The following is a 25501-nucleotide window of genomic DNA, read 5'->3' on the forward strand; positions in this document are numbered from 1 at the left end:
ATAGACTGGCAGATTGGATTAAAAAGAAAGATCCAACAATATGTTGCCTGCAAGAGACTCACCTCATAGAAAGAGATACCCATAGACTAAAGGTGAAAGGATGGGGAAAAACATACCATGCACATGGACTTAGCAAAAAAGCTGGAGTATCCATCCTCATTTCAGATAGTGTGGACTTCAAGCCAAAGTTAGTCAGAAGGGATAAAGAAGGACATTTCATACTGTTTAAGGGAAGCATAAATCAGCAAGATATAACAATCATAAACATCTATGCCCCAAACAGTGGCTCATCCATGTATGTCAAACAAATCCTTCTCAATTTCAGAAATCAAATCGACCATAACACAATAATACTAGGTGATTTTAACACGCCACTCTCACCACTGGACAGATCTTCCAAACAAAAATTGAACAAAGAAACCATAGATCTCAATAACACAATCAATAATTTAGACTTAACAGACACTTATAGAATATACCATCCAACCAAGAGCGAATACACTTTCTTCTCAACAGCACATGGATCCTTCTCTAAAATAGACCATATATTATGCCACAAAGCTAATGTTAGCAAATACAAGAAGATAGAGACACTACCTTGTATTCTATCAGATCGTAATGGATTGAAATTAGAAATAAATGAAAGAGTAAAAAACAGAAACTTCTCCAACACCTGGAGATTAAACAATATGCTCTTATGTGATGAATGGATAACAGAAGATATTAGGAAGGAAATTAAAAAATTCTTAGAGGTAAACGAGAACAAAGAAACATCATATCAAAATCTCTGGGACACTATGAAAGCAGTACTTAGAGGAAAATTTATTTCATGGAGTGCATTTAATAAAAGAAGTAAAACTCAAAAAATAAATGACCTAACACTACAGTTCAAAGCCCTAGAAAAAGAAGAACAGACCAACACCAAAAGTAGTAGAAGACAGGAAATAGTTAAACTGAGAGCTGAAATCAACGAAATTGAAACAAAAGAAACAATACAAAAAATTGACAAAATAAATAGTTGGTTCTTCGAAAAAATAAACAAAATTGACCACACTAACAAAGAGAAGACGAGAGAAAACCCAAATCACTAAATTTGGAATGAACAAGGAAATATCACAACAGACACAAGTGAAAAACAAAACATAATTAGAAGCTATTTTGAAAACCTATACTCCAACAAAATAGAAAATTTCGAAGACATGAACAAGTTTCTAGAGACAAATGAATTGCCTAAACTGAACGAGGAGGGCATACACAATTTAAATAGACCAATTTCAAGTAATGAAATAAAAGAAGTCATCAAAAGCCTACCAACAAAGAAAAGTCCAGGAACAGATGGGTTCTCAGCCGAGTTCTACAAAACCTTTAAAGAAGAGCTCATTCCAATACTTCTTAAAGTATTCCATAAAATAGAAGAGGAGGGGACCCTCCCAAACTCATTCTATGAAGCCAATATTATCCTGATACCTAAACCAGACAGAGACACATCGAGGAAAGAAAATTTCAGACCAATATCCTTAATGAACATCGACGCAAAAATTCTCAACAAAATTTTAGCAAATCGCATACAAAAACATATTAAAAAGATAGTGCACCATGATCAAGTGGGTTTCATCCCAGGGATGCAAGGTTGGTTCAACATCAGGAAAACAATAAATGTAATTCACCATATCAATAGACTTAAAGTCAAGAATCACATGATTATTTCAATAGAGGCAGAAAAAGCATTCGATAAAATACAGCACCCCTTCATGCTCTAAACACTAGAAAAAATAGGGATAGTGGGAACATTCCTTAACATTGTAAAGGCCATCTATGCTAAGCCCATGGCTAATATCATTCTAAATGGTGAAAAACTGAAAGCATTCCCTCTAAAAACTGGAACAAGGTAGGGATGCCCTCTTTCACCACTTCTATTCAGTATTGTCCTTGAAACTCTAGTCAGAGTAATTAGACAGACCAAAGAAATTAAAGGGATACAAATAGGAAAAGAAGAACTCAAAGTATCCCTATTTGCTGATGATATGATTATATACTTAGAGGAACCAGGAAATTCCACCAGAAAACTTTTAGATCTCATAAGTGAATTCAGTAAAGTAGCGGGATATAAGATCAATGCACATAAATCTAAGGCATTTTTATACATAAGTGATGAATCTTTGGAAAGAATAATTAGGAAAACTACCCCATTCACAATAGCCTCGAAAAAAATAAAATACTTGGGAATCAATCTCACAAAAGAGGTGAAAGACCTCTACAATGAGAACTACAGAACCGTAAAGAAAAAAAATTAAAGAAAACCTTAGAAGATGGAAAGATCTCCCATGTTCTTGGATAGGAAGAATTAATATTGTCAAAATGTCCATACTACCAAAAGTGCTATACAGATTCAATGCAATTCCAATTAAAATCCCAATGACGTATCTTACAGCAATAGAGCAAGCAATCATGAAATTCATCTGGACGAATAAGAAACCCAGAATAGCTAAAGCAGTCCTTGGCAGAAAGAGTGAAGCAGGAGGTATCGCAATACCAGATCTTCATCTCTACTACAAAGCAATAGTAACAAAAACGGCATGGTTGGTACCAAAATAGAAAGGTAGATCAATGGTACAGAATAGAGGACACGGACACAAACCCAAATAAATACAATTTTCTCATACTAGACAAAGATTCCAACAATATGCAATGGAGAAAAGATAGCATCTTCAACAAATGGTGCTGGGAGAATTGAAATCCATATGCAACAGAATGAAACTAAACCCATATCTCTCACCATGCACGAAAATAAACTCAAAATGGATTAAGGACCTCAGAATCAGACCAGAGACCCTGCATCTTATAGAAGAAAAAGTATGTCCAGATCTTCAACATGTCGGCTTAGGACCAGACTTCCTCAACAGGACTCCCATAGCACAAGAAATAAAAGCAAGAATCAATAACTGGGATAGATTCAAACTAAAAAGCTTTCTCTCAGCAAAGGAAACTATCAGTAATGCGAAGAAAGAGCCTACAGAGTGGGAGAATATCTTTGCCACTCATGCTTCAGATAGAGCACTAATCTCCAGAATCTATAAAGAACTCAAAAAACTCTACACCAAGAATGAAAATAATCCAATTGACAAATGGGCTAAGGAAATGAATAGACACTTCACAGAAGAAGATCTACAAACAATCAACAAACATATGGAAAAATGTTTCACATTTGTAGTAATAAGAGAATTGCAAATCAAAACCTCCCTAAGATTCCATCTCACCCCAATTAGAATGGCGATTATCAAGAATACAAGCAACAACAGGTGTTGGCGAGGATGTGGGGAGAAAGGTACACTCATACATTGCTGGTGGGGCTGCAAATTAGTGCAGCCACTCTGGAAAGCAGTGTGGAGATTCCTTAGAAAACTTGGAATGGAACCACCATTTGACCCAGCTATCCCACTCCTTGGCCTGTACCCAAAGGACTTAAAATCAGCATACTACAGAGATACAGCCACATCAATGTTCACAGTTGCTCAATTCACAATTGCCAGATTGTGGAACCAACCTAGATGTCCTTCAATTGATGAATGGATAAAGAAACTGTGGTATATATATACAGTGGAATATTACTCAGCCATAAAGAATGATAAAATTATGGCTTTTGCAGGCAAATGGATGAAATTGGAGAATATCATGCTAAGTGAGATAAGCCAATCTCAAAAAACCAAAGGACGAATGATATTGCTGATAAGTGGATGAGAACATATAATGGGGGGTGGGAGGGGTTAGTGTTAGGGTTAGAGTTAGGGTTAGGGAGGGTGGCAAGAATGGAGGAAGGAAGGACTGTATAGAGGGAAAAGGGGGGTGGGGGGGTGGAGGGGAAGGGAAAAAATAACAGAATGAATCAAACAACATTACCCTATGTAAATTTATGATTACAGAAATGGTATGCCTGTATGCCATGTACAAACAGAGAAACAACATGTATCCCATTTGTTTACAATAAAAAAAAAGAAGAATGCTTGAAAAACTATAATGGTCAACAAATAAAAAAGAGGTGTCTTACTGTTCCAATTGATTGCAGGTTGTTCAATTTCCAACAAAACAGGAATATAGTATGTGACATTAGGTATTTTATACACATTTAATGTTTGTATTCAGAATTTTTCACACCTATAACTGCTGAAAAATATAAAGAAAAGAAGTTGTTTCTTGTTTTTGAGTGATAGGATTATAGAGCAAAAATGACTTGCTTTTTCTCACATGGTTACAATCTAGTGAAGCTTATAGGGGATTCCCACTCAGGAAATCTGATCTTAGAGTTTTTGCTCTGAGCTACCAAGTGCAGAAGACTCCTGAATGCAAAAGATGTCAGTGGATAGAGTTCTACAATGTGTTCATATACATCACTGACCAAAATATCCATTTAATCATTTCCAAAGAGCACCCTTTAAAGAAAAACTCGTTAACGTTTAATTTTGTTGCATGGGAATCCATGCTCTTCCTTGCATTTTAAATGAATCTATTACTCATGATTTTCTAACATCATTTAGGGTCTGGCAAAGGGAGTAGAAATTTCCAGCATTACCCGCAAAGAAACTTTTATTTTCTGTAGCCACCCACCAAAACTTCTCATGAACAAACCCAAACTTTAATCCTGAATATGGATTAATTGCAGTGTAAATTGATTCTCAGCACTGCAAGCTCTGTTAATGTAGGGATCGTGGAGGAAAGAGCCCGTCTGCGAAATTAAGATGAGGACACCTGCACAACTCCAGTGAAGCTGGGAGCAGCTTCCTGGGACTTGTTGAGGCAATTGTGCAGTTTCTCAGGTTCTGGCACTCAGAAAGGGTCTGGAGCTTGATAAACTGTTGTGCTGTTGCTGTCTTGAAATTCTTGATAATTTTGTGTTCGAACTTGTGTTTTGTAAGTGAATCTGATAAGAGGATGGAGCATGTGAATAAGTAGAGGAGACACATGGGGCTTTAGGAAAGAACACCTGCGACCTGTGGTTCAAGGGCACAGTGGGCAGCCTAAGAGCTTGTTGTCTAGCCCATTCCAAGAGCAGGTGCATGCTAGGTGCGCCCAGTGTCCGTGTGTGGCAATCAATGTTGCTAGTAAATTTTTACAAAATGAATGCATATGTGTGGACATTGCAATAAAGCATTTTGGAGTCATTAGAATCCTTTGAAAAATTTATAAAGTCTGGTTGTGGAAAATTAATGCCATAGCAGAGTGATTACACACAGGTTCAGAAATAGGAATGCCTTGGTATTGGTACCAAAATAGACAGGTAGATCAATGGTACAGAATAGAGGACATGGACACAAACCCAAATAAATACAATTTTCTCATACTAGACAAAGATTCCAACAATATGCAATGGAGAAAAGATAGCCTCTTCAACAAATGGTGCTGGGAAAACTGGAAAACCATATGCAATAGAATGAAATTAAACCCCTATCTCTCACCCTACACAAAACTCAACTCAAAATGGATCAAGGACCTCGGAATCAGACCAGAGACCCTGCATCTTATAGAAGAAAAAGTAGGTCCAAATCTTCAACTTGTTGGCTCTGGATCAGACTTCCTTAACAGGACTCCCATAGCACAAGAAATAAAAGCAAGAATCAACAACTGGGATAGATTCAAACTAAAAAGCTTTCTCTCATCAAAGGAAACTATCAGCAATGTGAAGAGAGAGCCTACAGAGTGGGAGAATATCTTTGCCACTCATACTTCAGATAGGCACTAATTTCCAGAATCTGTAAAGAACTCAAAAAACTCTACACCAAGAATACAAATAATCCAATCAACAAATGGGCTAAGGAAATGAACAGACATTTCACAGAAGAAGATGTACAAGTAATCAAAAGATATATGAAAAAATGTTCAACATCCCTAGTAATAAGGGAAATGCAAATCAAAACTACCCTAAGATTCCATCTTGCCCCAATTAGAATGGCGATTATCAAGAATACAAGCAACAATAGGTGTTGGTGAGGATGTGGTGAAAAAGGAACACTCATACATTGCTGGTGGGGTTGCAAATTAGTGCAGCCACTCTGGAAAGCAGTGTGGAGATTCCTCAGAAAGCTTGGAATGGAAACACCATTTGACCCAGCTCTCCCACTCCTTGGCCTATACCCAAAGGACTTAAAATCAGCATACTACAGAGATACAGCCACATCAATGTTCATTGCTGCTCAATTCACCATAGCCAGATTGTGGAACCAACCTAGATGCCCTTCAGTTGATGAATGGATAAAGAAACTGTGGCATATTTATACAATGGAATATTACTCCGCAATGAAGAATGATAAAATTATGGCATTTGTAGGCAAATGGTCGAAATTGGAGAATATCATGCTAAGTGAGATAAGCCAATCTCAAAAAACTAAAGGACGAATGATCTCGCTGATAAGCGGATGAGGACATATAATGGGGGGTGGGAGGGGCTAGCATTAGGTTTAGGGTTAGGTTTAGAGTTAGGCTAAGGAGAGCGGCAAGAATGAAGGAAAGAAGGACTGTGTAGAGGGAAAAGAGGGGTGGGAGAGGTGGGGGGAGGGGAAAAATAAAATAAACATCATTACCCTATGTAAATGTAAAAAAAGAAAAAAAAATAAAAAAATAAAAAAAGAAAAAAAAAAGAAAAAAAAATAGGAATGCCTGTTATTATTTTTTCATGGTTGAGAAATCTTTCACTTGATGAAGTATTAGAGTTGATAATATAGCAAGTATGAAGTCTTGCAAGGACAATAGTATTAGTAAGTGTTGAATTAAAGCTGAAAACATTATATTACAACATATCAAATGGGCACTGTTAGGGAAAAATTGTCATGTTGAAAATTTCATATATTTTGATCACATAACTGTCAAGGATGTATTAGGTAAAATTAAGATCTTTCAGTGGAAAGGTCTATGAGGAAACAAAGGAAAAAGCAATTGAGGAAGTGGAGCATTGAGGAATAACTTTTCAGTCTCCTTTCCTATTCATTCTGTTGTACTATTGTTTGTATGGTGTAATTTAATTTAATTTTTAATATTTTTGTTATATCTCTGTTTTAAATTCTTTCCATTTTTCCTTGGTGTACTATAATTATACATTAATGGTGAATTTATTGTTACATATTCATTCATGCACACAATATAACTATATAATTTGGCCACTGTCATTCTCTAATATTTCCCTTTCCCTTTTTTCCTCCTTTTCTGTGGTCACTTTTTCTACTAATGTTCCTTTGATTTTCATGAGATCCCTACCCAACCTTTATTTCACTTTTTATCTGTAGCTTCCACATATGAGAGAAAACATATGGCCCTTGACTTTCTGAATTTGGCTTATTTCACTTCACCTAATGTTCTCAACTTCCATCAATTTTCCTGTGAGTCACATAATTTCATTCACCTTTATGGATGAATAAAACTTCAGTGTGTGTATATAACATGTTTTCTTTATCTATTCATTCACTGATGGACACCTAGGTGGTTCCATAGTTTGGCTATTGTGAATTGTGCTGCTATAAACATGGGTATGCATGTATTGCTATAGTGCAATGACTTTAATTCTTTAGGATAAATGCCCAGGTGTAGTATTACCTGGGTCATATGTTGGTTTCATCCTTAGTCTTTTGTGGGACCTCCATCCTGGTTTCTAAGGTGGTTGTAATAATATGTATTCCCACCAACAGTGTAAAAGTGTTCCTTTTTCTTCACACACTCTGCAACATTTATTGTTGTTTATATTCTCAATGGTAGCTATTCTAAGTGGAGTGAGATTATATCTCAGTTTAATTTTGATTTGCATTTCTCTGATTACCAGGGGTGTTGTATATTTTTATGTGTTTATTGACTATTTGCATTTCTTCTTTTGAGAAGGGTCTGTTTAGCTCATTTGTCCATTTATTAAGTGGGCTATTTATTTATTTATTTTTGGTTGTTAAGGTTTTTGAGTTCTTCTATATTATGGATATTAATCCTTTGTCGGAAGTATATGTAGCAAAGACTTTCTCCCATTCTGTAGGTTCTCTCTTTCATTCTTAATTGATTCCTTTTAAATTGGTGCTTTTTTTTTTTAAATTGGTGTCATCCCATTTATTAACTCTTGGTATTATTTCCTAAGTTTTAAGAATCTTTTGTGAATGTCATTGTCTGCACTTATATGTTGGAGTGTTGACTCTATGTTTTCTTCTAGGAGTTGCATATTTTATGGTTTAATTACTGGTTTAAGCCTTTATGAGGATTTTTTTTTTTTGCAGGTGAGAGGTAGGGATTTAGTCTCATTCTTCTGCACATGATTATCCAGTTTTCCAATCACCATTTGTTACAAAGGCTTCCTTTTCTGTAACATCTTTGGTATATTTTTTTGAGGATCAGGTAACTATATCTTTGTAGTCTTTTCTGTGTCTCTAGTCTTTTCCATTGGTCTATGTGTCTGTTTTTATGCTGGTACCATGCAGTTTTTGTTACTATAGCTCTATAGTATAATTTAAAGTCAGCATCACTTTTTTTTTTTCCACTTGGCTATTGTGGATCTGTTATTCTTCCATATACATTTTAGTACAATTTTTTCCTAATTCTGGGACAAATGCCCTTGGTACTTAATGGGAATTGCATTGGCTCTGTGTAATGTTTTTGGTAGCATCATCATTCTGACAGTTTTTTTCTGCCTATCCATGAACATGGGAGTTCTTTCCATCTTCTAGTGTCTTGTTCAATTTCTTTCTTTAGAGTTCTATAGCTTTCATTGTAGATTCTCTCACCTCTTTGGGTAGATTTATTCTAGGTATTTTATTTTTGTTGAGGCAATTGTGTATGAGATTGTTTTCCTGATCAGATAGAGGAATTATATGTAAAGACAGTAGCCTGATGGAGTAGAATGCTATTTATGTGTGAAGTTTTGAATGATCTAAGCTTTTCTAAGGAAGATAATTTTAAGATTAATGTTCCTTATAATTGAAAATACAGCATTAGGATGCATGAATAAACATTCTGAATTATATATAAATTGTGGAGCCTCTATCAAGTTATCAGATATCCATAAGTTATAGAAAATATCTATGGAAACATTAAAATTTTGGTGTATTAATTTACTTTTAAAATTATATTCAGATTCACAGGAAATTGATTTGTACAAGAAGGTAATTCATGTTACAATAATTGATTCCCTAGAAACATCAACCCTAGATTTCATAAAAGTAATGTTTTCAACTAAGCTGTGAAAAAACATTGTTCTAGCACATTTTAAGAACTTTTGTATCTGTTGCATCATTTATCCCAATCAGAAATTACCAAAATTTCAGTTCACAGTCTCGTATTGAGTAAGAGTTCTTGACATCGCTTGCAGTGATAATGCTTGAAAATGGGGTTACTAAGAGAAGAAATTTTGAATCGCTAATAAAATAAATTGAATAAGCACAATTCAGAAAATTTTATTTTCAATTTTGTTGGTTTGGGTCTTCTCTTTCTTACAGCTGGTTTGGGTAAGACTTCATCAATCTTGCTTAATTTTTCAAAGAAACAACTCATTCTTGCACCGATTCCCTCATCTTTTTTTTTTCTTTAATTCTTAATTTCTTGTTATTCTCCTAGTAAATCAATTCACTACTCACTGGCTGCTGTTGGAGTGAATTAAAAGTGACAGGCCAACCTCAACATCCAGATCATCTCTAAGGTCTTTCTAAAAAGTAGCAATGTATATTCATTAGCCCAAGTAGACATTCCTGGAAGGAAGGATACCAACATCATCAGAATCACTCAAACATTGGCAGTAAGCATGATCATTAAAATGAGACACTAAGGACAACATTGTCCTCCTGCAGCTGACAGTCCCTGAAGGTGGGAGAAAATCTTTTTTTCTGGATGCCACAACTCAAAAAGGCAACACTGACCTGAAATATCTGTATTCAAGAATAGGGCACGCTGTCCAACAAAAGATTGAGAATTCTATTATATGCAGAATGGGTGAGAGAATAGAAGAAACTTAGAATGGAGAAATGTTATATTTATGGAAACATTTTATGCACACACATATAGACATACGTATTTATTTATTGAGTTAAAGTTTGTCATCACAGGTGTCCTTAAATTTTTAATGGCATGAGATTTGAATGAGGAGTGAGATTTACTCTCTGTGACTCCAGGGGTGCTGTGAGGACAAATCAGAGGAAAGGAGCCTTGACTTCTGAAAATGAGGTTGGCTTGGTTTGCCAGAAGCCATTGCCCATGGTTAGTTTTTTGAGGGGATTTGTTTCCTATTGTGTTATCTTCATAGATTACATAGGTAATACATAGACTTCCCTAGAAGAACTTCTTATAGAAGTTTCAGGAAACATCAAGAAATTAAAGTAGAAAAGAGCAGGTGGTTTTTTTTTTTTTTTTTTTTTTTTTTTTTTTTTTTTTTTTTTTTTTGCAAATGGAAATAATCCTGGAAATGTACAGAGCTGAAGTACTACATCAAAGTTTTGGGGAAATAATTTTGTAGTGGAAATCCTAGTGAAAAATCATTGAGGCAGCAGAAGTCATTCTCAGGAGGATTGGCTCATAGGTTAAGAGGAAATTCCAGGTAAGATATAAAACAGTCATTGCATTTATGTACAATAATCCATTTTTTAATTTGTTCTAATTAGTTATACATGACAGTAGAATGCATTTTGACACACTATATATAAATTGGAGTATAATTTCTCATTCTTCTGGTTGTCATGATGTAGAATCACACAGGTCATGTACTCATATATGTACATAGGGTAATAATGTCTGATTCATTCTACTATCCTTCCTACCACCATATCCCTTCCCCTCCCTTCTACCCAATGCAAAGTACCTCTATTTTTCCCTAGTACCCCTCCCCACTTATTGTGAATTAGCATCTGATATCAGAGAAAATATTTGTCCTCTGGTTCTTTGGGATTGGCTTATTTTGCTTAGCATTATATTCTACAGCTCCATTCATTTACCTGCAAATGTCATAATTTCATTCTTCTTTAAAGCTGAGTAATATTCCACGTGTATACATACCACATTTTCTTTATCCATTCATCTGTTGAAGGGCATCTAGCTTGGTTTCATAGTTTCATTATTGTGAATTGAGCTGCTATAAACATTGATGTGGCTGCATCAGTGTAATATGCTGATTTTAAGTCCTTTGGTTATATGCCAAGGAGTGGGATAGCTGGGTCAAATGGTGGTTCCATTCCAAGTGTTCTGAGGTATCTCCATACTGCTTTCCATTATAGTTGTACCAATTTGCAGTCCTACCAGCAACGAATGAGCACCTTTTTTCCCACATCTTTGCCAACATTTATTGTTACTTGTATTTTGATAATTGCCATTCTGACTGGAGTGAGATGAAATCTCAGTGCAGTTTAATTGGTATATCTTTATCTAATTGCTAGAGATGTTGAACATTTTTCACATATTCGTTGATCAATTGTATTTCTTCTTCTGTGAAGTGGCTGTTCAGTTTCTAAGTTCATTCGTTGGTTGGGTTATTTTTTTTTTTTGGTGTTGACTTTTTTGAATTCTTTATATATCCTTTAGATTAAATACTCTATCTCAGGTGCAGGTGGCAAAGATTTTCTCCCATTCTGTAGGTTCTCTCTTTATGTTATTGATTGTTTCCTTTGCTGAGAAGAAGCTTTTTAGTTTGAATCCTTCCCATTTATCCATTTATTGATTTCCTGATTTTACTTCTTGCTTTGTAGGAGTCTTGTTGACGAAGTTGGTTCCTAAGCCAACAAGATGAAGATTCGGGCCTATTTTTCTTCTGTTAGGCACAGGGTCTCTGTTCTAGTGCCTTAGTCTTTGGTTCACTTTGAGATGAATTTTGTGCAGGGTGAGAGGTAGAGGTTTAATTTAATTTCATTACATACAGATTTCCAGTTTTCCTAGCACCATTTGTAGAAGATGCTGTCTTTTCTTTAATGAATGTTTTTGGTGCCTTTGTCTAGTGTATATTTATGTGGGTTTTTCTCTGTGTCTTCTATCCTGTACTATTGGTCTATGTGTCTGTTTTGGTGCCAGTACCATGTTGTTTTTGGTACTATGGCTCTGTAGTATAGTTTAAGGTCTGTTATTTTGAGGCCTCCTGCTTCACTTTTCTTGCTAAAGATTGCTTTGTTTAGTCTAGGTATCTTATTTTTCTAAATGCATTTCTTGATTGTTTTTTCCCTTTCTGTGAAGAATGTCTTTGGGATTTTAATAGGAATTGCATTAAATATGTATAGTGCTTTTGGTAATATGACCATTTTGACAATATTAATTCTGCCTATTCAGGAGTATGGGAGTTCTTTCCATCTTCTAAGGTCTTCTTCAATTTCTTTCTTTAGCGTCCTGTAGTTTTCACTGTAGAGGTTTTTCACCTCTTTTGTTTGAGTGATTCCCAAGCATTTTATTTTACTTTTTTGAGGTTATTGTGAATGGGGTAGTTTTCCTAATTTCTCTTTCAGTGGATTCATTACTGATGTATAGGAATGCAATTGATTTATGGGTGTTAATTTTGTATCCTGCTACTTTGCTAAATTTGTTTATTATTTCTAGAAGTTTCTGGTGGAATTTTTTTGGATCTTCTAAATATAGAACCATGTCATTGGCAAATAGTAATAGTTTGAGTTCTACTTTTCCTATTAGTATCCCTTTAATTTCTTTCTTCTAATTGCTCTGGCTAGAGTTTCAGGGACTATGTTGAATAGAAGTGGTGGTAGAGGGCATCCTTTTCTTGTTCCACTTTTTAGAGGGAATGCTTTCAATTTTTCTCCATTTAGAATGATGTTGACCTTGATTTTAGCATAGATAGCTCTTACAATGCTGACTTGTGGGCAAGACAAGGCTTGGAGAAGCAGAGTCTGAGATAATGAGCATTTCCAATATTCAGTGGTCTTCCATCTTACTTTGTTAGTTAGCTTACAAGTTCCTTTGATGAAGAGTTTTTCTCTGTCATAGACAAATCTTGGCAGAACTTTTTGCTGAAAGGGAAAGTAGTAAGTGTTCCTTCATTTAAGAGAGTGAATCATGGTGCTTCCTTGATTTCAAACATGTCAAATCAACCCACGGTTATATCAACACCATCAGCATCTACCGCTTTCCAATTTATTAAAAATGACTTAGTAGTGTGCACGATCATCAACGTTTATCTCTACATCTAACTGTGCATTTAATTTCTGCTCTCATACCTACCAGACCTATTGCCACTTTTATGTCTCTTAGTTCCTTATGGGGGAAGGAAAAGCCATTTTACCAGGGAGTTCAGTAGTTAAGGATGTGACCACAAGGGGGCAGTCTACCCCAGCTGGTGCAGAATAGGTGGAGGGATCTTGAAGTGCTGATTGAACAGCAGAAGCGAGCTTTTTTCTTATTGGCTGGGTAGACAATAAGAGAAGCCACTATAATGTTAGAGGAAAAGAAACGACAACCTGATAACAAAAGGTGATCTCCTGGCTAGAGATATCAAATCTGTGGTCTAAAGGGAAAAACAATGAAGACATTGATTTATTCTTTATTCATGTTCTTGTGGCTGCATCTTAGCTGTGAGTTGAGGATTGGGGGATAATAGAGCTTACTACCGGGTGTTCTTTTAATGCCCTGAGAGAAGAGTGGGTTTATTCAGATATCCTCAATGTCCTACAGAAAAATAAAATTCCGGACTGTAATGACCAGACAACCTTTTTGTTTTTCTTTTTCTTTTCTAGGTGTGAGCCGAGGAGAGAAGGTGGAGCAGAGTCCTACTACCCTGAGTGTCCAGGAGGGAGACAGTGCTGTTATCAACTGTACTTATTCAGACAGTGCTGCGGTCTACTTTCCTTGGTATAAGCAAGAGGCTGGAAAAGGTCTACAGCACATTATAGACATTCGTTCAAATAAGGAGATGAATCAAATCCAAAGATTCATTGTTGTGTTGAATAAGAGAGCCAAACACTTCTTCCTGAACATCACCACCACCCAAGCTGGAGACTCAGCTGTGTACTTCTGTGCAGCCAGTGCACGGTGCTTCCCAGACACCTGCAGCCTGTACTCAAACCTGCCACTGGGCTGAGCCCCACCTGCTTCCTTACCATAGAATTTTCAGAATAGTATTTGCATTTGTTTGCAAGTAACAAATATTATATTAGTATATAATAAGAAAGTTAGGTACATTATGACCCCAGGTGCTTAATAATTTTTTCTAAATATCACTGAACATGCTTTCTAACTTTTTTGTGTACATTTAATGTATGTAATATGATGTTTTGATATACATATATACAGTGAAAATTGGAGAGATGAATGAGGAGATACATAGGGAAGGCCGGGGGGAAGAAATCTCCAACTCCAGTATTTCCATGTGATCAGCAATCCTAAAGCTATGCTTAACTAATTCTTAAAGGGAATTAGAACTTTTATGTGTGGAAATCTGGACATTGAAGATGAGTTCACACCTGCTGTTTAGATTCCTCTCATATAAATAACCCCCTGTGATCAATATCATAATCCCTGTTATTGCAGGCCTTTGATTCTTTAGATATTGCATTAGTTATTTTTTCTGATTAGGAAACATTACATGCCAAACAGAAAATGTGTATGATACAGAAAATGTGAAATTGATAATTTTGTTTCCAGTATTTGTTCAAAGAATACAGGGAAGTACATATGTAGGACCAACAAGTCTAGATATATAATATACAGTATAAGGCATATAGTTAATTATACTGTATTAGGGGTTTCTGTCAAATAAATAGATTTAGCTATTTTGTCAAACACAAAAACTTACTGTGGAAGAGAAAAGACATATAATTTGCTTCACTGTAAAACTATTATACTATATATATGCATTCTAAAACAACCTATTGTGAAAACCCCAATTATACAAAATTTATTTTGAAGAAGTCTATTTCCATTTATTCATGCTTTTCTTCCTTGATAAAATTCCATTTTATAAAGATAAATTTATTACTCAGCATTTAATTTTTATTGCTCCTTCTTTTTTGTGTATATGAAAAATCATATATATGTACACACATAGATACATATATATTAACCCTCACTTTATTCAACTCTTACTAGTGGGTTATGGAAGGACTTTGGTTTATGATTAATTCATAGATGTCTTGCTACAATGCTGTCTTCATGTCTAGACTGAATTAAATATTATTATTACAAGTTCCTTTTAAAAATTATGTCCTTTAGTCATGACAGTAAATTCCTGAAGTTTCTGCCTTCTTGTGAAAGGTAGGTTAATTTTAAGAGCTCCCATATTAAGGATGGATACGATTAGCCATTGCTATGGTGAGGAGGATCCCTCTTGGCTCAGCTATGGATGTTGGTTATCAGCTGATTGGCTTGTTCTTGTAGTCTTTAGAATAAATTAGATTTAAAACATCTGAACGTGAGTGGCTGATGTTGTGGCCCCTCCTTACGCTGGCTGTCCTCCTGTCAATATTATCACTAGCTCCTGTTCTGGAGAAGGGAGTTGCCTTCCTATTAGTCTGTTTCCCCCAACACTGGTAATGAAGTGAGAGGGAGCATGACTTACATTTTATTGCTAAATTTCATGGTTATGAGAGAGAGTATGTTACCATTCGTTTAAATGATCTGTCTTACTAAGGTGACAGTTTATCTAAAAGGATGAAAGGATGAACATACACACACACACACACACACACACACACACACACATATCGCGTTCCCTCTGGCCGCAGAGAGAGACACGACAAATGTCTGAAGCTTTGGAAGTTTATTGTGCACAGTCCCTCTCCTACGCTTCTCTTACTCCTAGCTTCTGCGCACTCCCAGCTTCCCTTCTCCCAGCTTCTTCCAGCTTCCGCGTACTCCCAGCTTCCAGCTTGGCTTCAACCTCCGCCTTCGCCGCTTCTTCCGCTTCTTCCTCTTCTTCAGCCCCTGCCGCTTCTGCCTCTTCCTCAGCTTCTGCCTCTCTACTCTCCCACCCACCAGGCTTATATACACTTCAACCAATCAGGGGAGAGTACACGAGATAAATGCGGACAGCTGCAAGCATAGGATGGGTACACGAGGGGGGCATGCTCTAGTCTCATCGTTAACTAGCCAATCATTGGAATTCGCTGGTTGTTTACTGTATAGCTGGTTGTTTACTGACGCTTTTGGCTCAGCGTCAGGCGCCATCTTGACCATGCCTAAGGCTGGGGGTCTCAGAAACCCCGACATATCCCCCTTCTTTACTATTAAACTAAGGCTCGGGACCGTGTCTGTCTTAGGCTGAGTGGTCAGCATATGTCCTTACCCGTCATCAGAGCCTGCAGAGCATGCTGCAGCTCCTGTCTTAGGTTGGTACACAGCCACCTCCTTCATTACCCGTCTTTGACTACCGGTCCAGCATCAAGAGCCATACTAATGGGGGGCTGTCGGCCTTTAGGGCGGTCATGGCCTGATGAAAGATAATTTGATCTCTCTATTGGCTAGCTTGTAGATGCATGCCAAAACGAATGAAGAGAAGGAGGCCAAGGCAGAGGAATACCACCATAGCTCCTAAGCTTGCCCGCTGTTTGACAAATCTATAAACAGAAGAAAAACCATATAGCCATATTAAATACAGAAACAATATACATCCCAATGGAGTTACAATATGGGCAACACAAAACAGCTCTCAGGGAATAAACGCATCCCAGTCCCAAAAGTTCTTGCAAGGTATCCACTTGTTCTTATAATGAGTCCATTCTCTGATAGAGTCTCTATGGTCTGTAAGGCTGCAGCTGTATCTTCGACCAAGTGATCGTTGTTATGGTTGTGTCAATGCTGCTACTGCAAGGACTGTGATGACAATGATCACGGCTGTTGCAATGTCAAAACCTCTTCTGTTTCTTGATAATAGCACTGGCAATTCTATATCTGCAACAGAAACTAGGACTGGCAGGAAGATAGAAATGTGCAAATTGCACAGGTGGCAAAAGAACCATTCCAGTATTGTGAGAGATAGCACACAGTTAGTGAACAGTTAAGAGGTGTTATTAGAAATGTTAGTTGGTAGAAACATAAAAAAGAGGAAATACACAAGCTGACGTGGGAGGAAAAGCAACATCATAGCTAGGGTCAGCAGAACGAGTTGCTCTACTCTGAGTCTGATTTGTAGCATGATTCCAACAGCAAAGTGCAGAAATTCCTCCTGTTAAAGCAAAGAAAGGCTAGAAATATCCTTGTCTCCAAAAGCAGCACGACCTGAAAAATCATCAGTAGAATTGACAGGCTTGTAGAGGAATTGGTGAAAAGCAAGAAAAGGAAGGATAAAAAATGTGTTAGTTAGAAGTGAAAAATATGGCCAGGCTAACAATGGCCCATAGGTTCCGGGTTTGCCTTTCCGTCTGAGTTTTTGTTATTGGAGGAAGGCTCAGACTCGCCATTGCGAGGAGGAGCAGCATCACTTGCATGCTGTAAAACTCTGATTAGCCTTTCTGGAATCCAGACTGGAGTCTGTTGATCCTGTGGGAAAATACAAACAGACCCTCGGACCCAACGAAGGACTGGATCCGGTCCTTTCCAACAACCTGTCAGGATATCTTTCCATTTTGCCCATACTTGAGGAGTATTATGGGGATTATAATGTCGATTAGCTGCAGAATGGCCGTCCCTATCCAGAGTTAAGAAATTTAGAATGAAAAGAACTAAATTAAGTTTATCTTTAGGAGACTTGTAGGAGGCTCCTATTCCCCCTTTTTGTTTATTTAAACAATTTTTTAAAGTAAGATGTGCTCTTTCCACAATGCCCTGTCCCTGAGGATTATAGGGGATGCCAGTGACTAATTGGATGTTAAATGTTTGTAAAAACAACCGGAAGCTTTTGGAAGTATAAGCAGGACCATTATCTGTTTTAATAACTTTAGGTATGCCCCAGCCAGCAAATGCTTGTAGGCAGTGTTGAATGACATCTTTTACCTTTTCTCCAGAATGAGCGGAAGCCATAATGACCCCTGAAGCAGTGTCTACTGACACATGTACATACTTAACAGTACCAAATTCAGAAATATGGGTTACATCCATCCGCCAAATATGACCAGGCAGCAGTCCCCTGGGGTTAACTCCAAAGGATTGTACTGGGATTAAAGGAGCACAATGTTGACAATTTTTTACTATTTGTCGAGCCATACATTTAGATATAGGAAATTTTCTGCTCAAAGTAGTGGAATTTACATGAAATTTTTCATGAAAGAGTTTTGCTTGTTCCTCTATGGAAAAAACAAAAATTGATTTGGTGGCCATATCTACCAAGTCATTAGCATTGGCCAAAGGTCCTGGTAAATTAGAATGAGCTCTAATATGTCCTACATAGAATAGATGTTTACGCTGTAGGATAAGGTTTTGTAGCGTAGTAAAATAAGAAGCTACCGTGGACATGGAAGAAATATGGGGTACCGTTTCAAGAACCTGTAAAGCGTTAACGATATATAAGCTATCGGATAGAAGATTGAATGACTGATTATCAGCTAATTTAAAGGCTAATATTACAGCTGCAAGTTCAGTAACCTGTGCGGAGTTGGGTGGAACTATTATGGTGTGAAGTTGTTTACCGATAAGTACTGCACCTACTCCATTTTTGGAGCCATCAGTAAAAATGTTTACACAGTCTTTAAGAGGCTGGACACTAGTCACTTTTGGAAAAACTATGGGAGTATTTTTACAGAATTGAATCCAGGGATGTTGGGGATAATGGTTATCAAACTGAGCTGAAGTGGAACAATATAATACTGACCAATCATCATCATTATTAATTAGCCATTTAATTTGCTGAGTGGAATAAGGAGTTATAATAATAGACGGATGGATTCCAAAAACAGTAATGCAAGATTCTATTCCCTTGAATATTACCTGAGCAATAGCTTGGGGATATGATTGCAATGTTTTAGCCGGAGAGCTAGGGAGATTTATACTTTGCAGAGGTCCTCCTTGCCAAACTATGCCAAAAGGGGTAGGCTTTTCTGAGATTATAATTAGACTTAATGGTTGAGTAGGATCACAACGATCAACGTAACACTGCTGAAGTCTATTCTCTACTAGCTGTAAGGATATCCGTGCTTCAGGAGTAAGTTTCCTAGGGGAATTCAAGTCAGGATTACCTTTTAATATATCGAATAAAGGTTTTAATTCCCCTGTGGATAATTTTAAATAGGATCTGATCCAGTTAATGTCACCTAAGAGTTTCTGAAAATCGTTCAAGGTATTCAATTGATCTGTCCTGATGGTCAACCTTGTTGGTCTGACTGTAGTAGCAGTGAGCCTTGTACCCAGATATTCTTGGATCTCCTCTAATTGTAATTTTTCAGGAGCTATCGTTAGTCCTCTCTTTTCTAATGCTTGAGTTATAAATTGTAATGCTTCTAACAAAACTTCTTTTTCTGGATGGCAAATAAGTATGTCATCCATATAATGATAAATCAATAATCTCTTAAACTTTTGTCTAGTAGTTGTTAACGCTTTATCTATGTATATTTGACATATAGTAGGACTGTTAGCCATACCTTGAGGCAACACAGTCCATTCGAATCTCTGGTCAGGCTGAGTGTGATTAAGAGAGGGCAAAGTAAAAGCAAATCTCCAACAATCATTTTTGTGTAAGGGTATAGAAAAAAAGCAATCTTTTAAATCCAGAATAATAGTAGGCCAATTTTTTGGTAGTGCAGTGACAAGAGGGAGTCCACATTGGATGGGTCCCATAGGGTACATTTGTTCGTTTATGGCTCTTAAATCATGTAATAACCTCCATTTTCCTGATTTTTTCTTTGTTAAGAATATTGGAGTATTCCAAGGAGAGGTAGAAAGTTGTAAATGACCTGCTTGTACCTGCTCTTGTACTAACTTATGAGCTGCCTCTAGCTTCTCTTTTGTTAGGGGCCACTGTGGAATCCAGCGAGGCTTATCATCTTTCCATATTATAGGGATTGATGGTTTATCAGTGGCCCCTAGGAAAAACCCAATCCATGAGAATCATTTTTTGGTGGAAGTAAAGGCAGTGGTTGGGTAGATCCTTGACTATGTCTTCCTAATCCTTTTTTATCATCATAGTTCATATTTTGTAACATATTTCTTACAGGAGTCCCTTGGTAAATCTGATCAGTGGTGAGTTTCATATCCATTTGCTGCAGGACGTCTCGTCCCCATAGGCTAATAGGAACATTACAGACATATGGCTGAAATATTCCTGTGTGTCCCTCTGTATCTTTCCACGATAATGAGGAAGCACTTTGATTGGGGCTCTCTGCTACTCCTAAGCCTCTCAAGCTCTGAGCTTCTGTGATCAATGGCCAGTGCTTTGGCCAGACCATTGCGCTAATAATACTTTTGTCTGCTCCCGTATCTAATAAACCTGTAAATTCCATATTTCCCACTTTTAATTTTAGGAGGGGCCTCTGTCCCATATCCATAGTAAGGTTTATTAAAGTGGTTCCTGTTGATCCAAAACCTCCTTGTCTTTTATTTGTATTTTCACTGGGCCACAAAGAATGTCGACTGGGCAATATAAGCATTTGTGCAATGCGATCCCCTGGAGAGATGACCGTAATTCCTTTTGGTGAAGAGACCAAGGCTTTTATTTGTCCAGTGAAATCAGAATCAATAACCCCTGGGTGTACTGTAAGTCCTTCTAGTGTTGAGGAACCTCTACCTAGTAATAGTCCTACACTGTTCTGTGGGATTTTTTCATGCCAATCAGTATCAATCATCTGCACCCCCATATCTGGGGTTATTATGAGTCTGGAGGTGGCACAGATGTCCAATCCGGCACTTCCTGAGGTGGCTCTGTGCTCCCCTTCTCTGTGGGAGGATACCACCATCGGGGAACTTATTGAATTACCCCGTATATTTGTTGCGGGCCCCGGGGAGGGCCCTGTCTCCCGTTTTTTTGAAGTTCAGGATTCAACCCTAGGAAATTATCCTCCCTATCTCTAATAGGCTGACAGGCACTATTCCGATGACTTCCTCTTCTGCATCTTGGACATAGCCCAGGTCCAGTTCCCAGGTTATTCTTTGTATAGATGTTCCCACCCCGGGCAAAAGGTGGCCTTTTGTTTGGACAAGTGGCTTTTAGATGTCCCTTCTGTCCGCACATGAAACTTGATCCTAAAGACTCTTTATTAGTTCTTGAAGGGAACCTCCCCTGGGCTTGTGCAAGTGCAGCAGACAGCAAGGTGGTTTGTCTGTCTATGGCTGCTACAAAGGCACTGCTCTGCGCCGAAGTATCATTTACATCTCTACACACTTTTAAGTAGGCGGACAAGTCTTTGTTTCTCCATGGTCTTATGGCCTCCCTACACCACCTGTTAGCTTGTTCGTAAGCCAACTGTTTTACTAGGGGCATGGCTTGCTCTGCATCTCCAAAGATGCGTGATGCTGTCTGAATTAGCCTATCAACAAAATCCGCATAGGGCTCACTATTCCCTTGAGTTACCTTTGACAACTGGCCCTGCAAATCTCCTGCTCCTTGTAATGTTTTCCAGGCCTTGGTTGCAGCCACGGCAATTTGCGCATAGACTGCTGGATGATAATTAAGCTGTGCCTGAAGTGTTTCATAAGGTCCTACGCCCATAAGCATGTCCCTATCGATTTGGGGATTCCCCGCTGCTGCATTTCGGCGGGCGGTGTCCGTAGATATTTCTTGCCATGATGTTTTCCACATAAGGTACTGTCCCCCAGACAGAGCGGCCCTAGCAAGATTAGTCCAGTCCTGAGGCACTAAGTTTAATGATGTCAAGGTATCTACTAAGGCTATAGTAAAAGCTGACTGAGGACCATATGTGCTAACTGCTTCTTTTAACTGTTTCACTATTTTAAAGTCTAAGGGTTGGTGGAATCTTTGATTTTGAGCATCCTCAAAAACAGGATACGCTACAGATCCAAGATGACTCCATTCCGAGCGTAACCCGAAGCCGGACGCTTCATGAGGGGGTTCCCTATTTATGGGAGGTGCACTAGGCAACACGGACACTAGAGGGGGCTTTTTATCTAGTCTTAATCTTTGTACTCTTTTTTCCAATTCCTTTCCCAATAATTCCCCTTCCGATAGTTCCTCATCTGAGTTAGTTCCTTTTTCTGAATTTTGAGAAAGATATGAACATTCCTCTTTTATTTCTTCCAAAACCTGTCTTCCCTCAGCTAAAGGTTCGGTGAGTGAAGGTTTTTTGTTTTTATCTTGCAGACAGGATTTAATAAGAGGCCAAATAGCCATAGTGCCTACTGGCAAAGGATTTTGCCTATCCGCTATACGAAGGTCTTTCCCCAGCTGTTCCCACTGTAGGGTATTCAAAAGGCCCTCATCCAAAAACCAAGGGGAAATCCTTTCCACAGTATCAAGAAATACTTTAGCTGTTTTTTCCTTTAATGGCGTCCCATGGTTTCCTAATAACTCCCTAAGGGGTTGCTGCATTCTGAATTTAGACGTTTCAGACCCCATTGTTACTAATTTGAATAGCTTTAGTTATGGTAATTACAATAACAAACAGTAGCCTAGCCGCCAGGAGCAACAAAATTACTGAAGGGAAAACTATCAAGTGCGCATTAGAATTTTTATAGCGGCTTTTCACGTACTACCTAATTGGACCGCTTCAAACGTGTTTCTACTTTCACTTTAATTAGACCGCGTTCCATGCGTCAGGACCGCTGATGGCGTGTCCCGATACCCCCCGACCCGCGTTCTACGCGTCAGGATCCCGATACCCTTCAACCCGCGTTCCACGCGTCAGGACCGCTGATGGCGCGTCCCGATACCCGCGTTCTACGCGTCAGGATCCCGATACCTTTCAACCGGACCGCACTCCGCGTGTCCCCAGGACCGCCGATGGCACATCCTGACACCCTTTAACTTTTTTATAACCGGTTTAACTTGTATACAAAAAAATTTTTTTTTTAAATATCTTACCTTGTTTTCTTTTATAAGGCCTTCATCTTTCCTTCATGTCCCGGGTTTCGGCACCAGTTATCGCGTTCCCTCTGGCCGCAGAGAGAGACACGACAAATGTCTGAAGCTTTGGAAGTTTATTGTGCACAGTCCCTCTCCTACGCTTCTCTTACTCCTAGCTTCTGCGCACTCCCAGCTTCCCTTCTCCCAGCTTCTTCCAGCTTCCGCGTACTCCCAGCTTCCAGCTTGGCTTCAACCTCCGCCTTCGCCGCTTCTTCCGCTTCTTCCTCTTCTTCAGCCCCCGCCGCTTCTGCCTCTTCCTCAGCTTCTGCCTCTCTACTCTCCCACCCACCAGGCTTATATACACTTCAACCAATCAGGGGACAGTACACGAGATAAACGCGGACAGCTGCAAGCATAGGATGGGTACACGAGGGGGGCATGCTCTAGTCTCATCGTTAACTAGCCAATCATTGGAATTCGCTGGTTGTTTACTGTATAGCTGGCCGCTTTTGGCTCAGCGTCAGGCGCCATCTTGACCATGCCTAAGGCTGGGGGTCTCAGAAACCCCGACACACACACACACACACACACCCTCCCAGTCATAGTGTGCAGGGTCAGTTATCTCAGATCCAGACATGTTCAAGCTTTGGACCCTCAACATGGTTGGTGTGTGTTTTCCTTTTGCTTCTGTAACAAACTTGGTGGCTTATAGTCACAGCTGTGTTTTTTCTCTGTCTTGGTTCTGGAGGCCTGAAGTTGAAAGCAGTTTCTCTGGACTGGAATGGAGGTGTCAGTGGGGCTGCCCCCACCCAGAGGCGGTGGGGAGAATCTGCTCCTGGTCTCTCCCAGCTCTGAGGGCCGCCAGCATTTCTGGGCTGGTGGCTGCTCCTCCGGTCTCTGCCTCCACAGTCACCCTGGCTTCTCTAGCCCATTGTCAAGTCTCCCTCTCTCAAGCACACATGAGATTGCTTTCATATTTCATATCATCCATATACTCTCTACTTAAGCATGTCAGGATTTGAACTTAAACATAAATTAACTGGCATTCCAGGGGTCAGGAGCTGATTAGTTTTGGCCTCCCACAGTGGGTATGACTGGGGCTTTTTGTCCACATTGAAGAAATAATGTTATATATTAGACTGAGTCCAGTCACAAAAATAGAAAATTTAATCACTTTATTTTCCTGATGCTTTAAATATTATTTCTTAAATTATCATATAGAAGAATTAACTTTTCGGTGTATGGTTCTGTCTGTGAACCCTGATTTCCAGTGCATCAAATAGATGTGTATAATCATTGTACAGTCATGACAGGGAACAGTGTTATCACCTCAGAAACTCTTGTTCTCCTATTGTAATTACACCCTCCCATCCCTAAGTCCAGGCAAACTAATGTGTCCGTTTCTATTTGTGACTTTGAAGAAATCCTGTGAATTGAACCATATAATTTAAACCTCTGAAGAAAACTGAGTCTTGGCAAGAGGAAGCAAATGCTATTGTGTACACATAAGATCTCCACCTCTGTGCCAACCTCAGCTGTTCCTACTCCTGAATATTTTAAACTTTATGTCATTTTATTTAGAAAAATCATCATTTCAAGTACCTCTATTTCCATGGTAGTCTGATTTCTATTTTTACCTAAAAGGAAAAAAATACCCCACCATAATGAAAGAAAACTGATAAAAGAGAGTTTTGATTTAGTGTTATGTCAGTTCATACAATCAGGGTGAGTCATTCTTTCTATATAGTTTTAACTGCACCAACTCTATCTTTTTTTGGGGAGGGGGGAGTTTACCAGGGATTGAACTCAGGGGCATTCAACCACTGAGCCACATTCCCAGCCCTATTTTGCATTTTATTTTTAGAGACAGGGTCTCAGTGAGCTGCTTAGTGCCTCGCCATTCCTGAGGTTGGATTTGAACTTGTGATCCTCTTGCCTCAGCCTTCCAAGGGGCTGGGATTATAGTTGTGCACCACCACGCCTGACTGCACCAACTCCATCTTGATTATTTATCAGTAGATACATTTCTAACATTTGAAGTCTAATTTTATAGATCAAAAGTCATTTAATCTGTACTTCTCGAGGCTGGATTATGAGTTGGATTTTTCCAGAAGTGGCATTGAATGACATATCCAACACTTCTTTAGGTTTGATGTACTATTAATGACTTTATAGACCTGAAATAAAACAGTATTGTGGCCATTGCCTCAATAAAGCCTGTACCTAATCAAGTTATTTTACTAGTGGGAGAACAAAATCAGATAAATTAGAAATATGTCACAATCTACCCTTACCAAGAGAAAAAATACTACTTAAAGTCTAAAATATTAAGGATTGGACCGGCGATATCATAATGAGTGTTTTCAATTATCCAGAGATTTCTGTTCTGACAGTCTTAGAGGTAATATCTATGTTGTTCCAGGGCTTGTCTGTTTCAAGGATCTTGGGTCAGGGCTCATCTTCTGAGGACTCTGCTTGTAACATTCTCTGCAGAATCTTAGTTAAGATCTTCGATATGAGTTACATTTAAATTCTTGTTATTTTAGGATGAATGATGTCATACTAGTTGTTAATGCACTTAGGATCAATTTCTTGTACTTCATTTGTTTGACTGGTAGTAAATGGCGCTTAGGTCATTTCGATGAGGTTCAAAGGCATGGTTCTCTTGGTTGTTTCAGCAAGCCATCT

General features: G+C 38.4%; 1 gene segment (V, D, J or C); it reads left to right on the forward strand.

The window, feature by feature from the left end:
* The first annotated feature begins 13399 nt into the window (after window positions 1-13399).
* Window positions 13400-14011, forward strand: LOC124976525 (T cell receptor alpha variable 13-1-like). The segment is given in 2 exon segments: window positions 13400-13505; window positions 13668-14011. Coding segments are annotated over 2 exon segments (396 nt in total).
* Window positions 14012-25501: the final 11490 nt, after the last annotated feature.

Source organism: Sciurus carolinensis, chromosome 2 (assembly GCF_902686445.1).
Source record: "Sciurus carolinensis chromosome 2, mSciCar1.2, whole genome shotgun sequence".
Taxonomy (NCBI): Eukaryota; Metazoa; Chordata; class Mammalia; order Rodentia; family Sciuridae; genus Sciurus; species Sciurus carolinensis.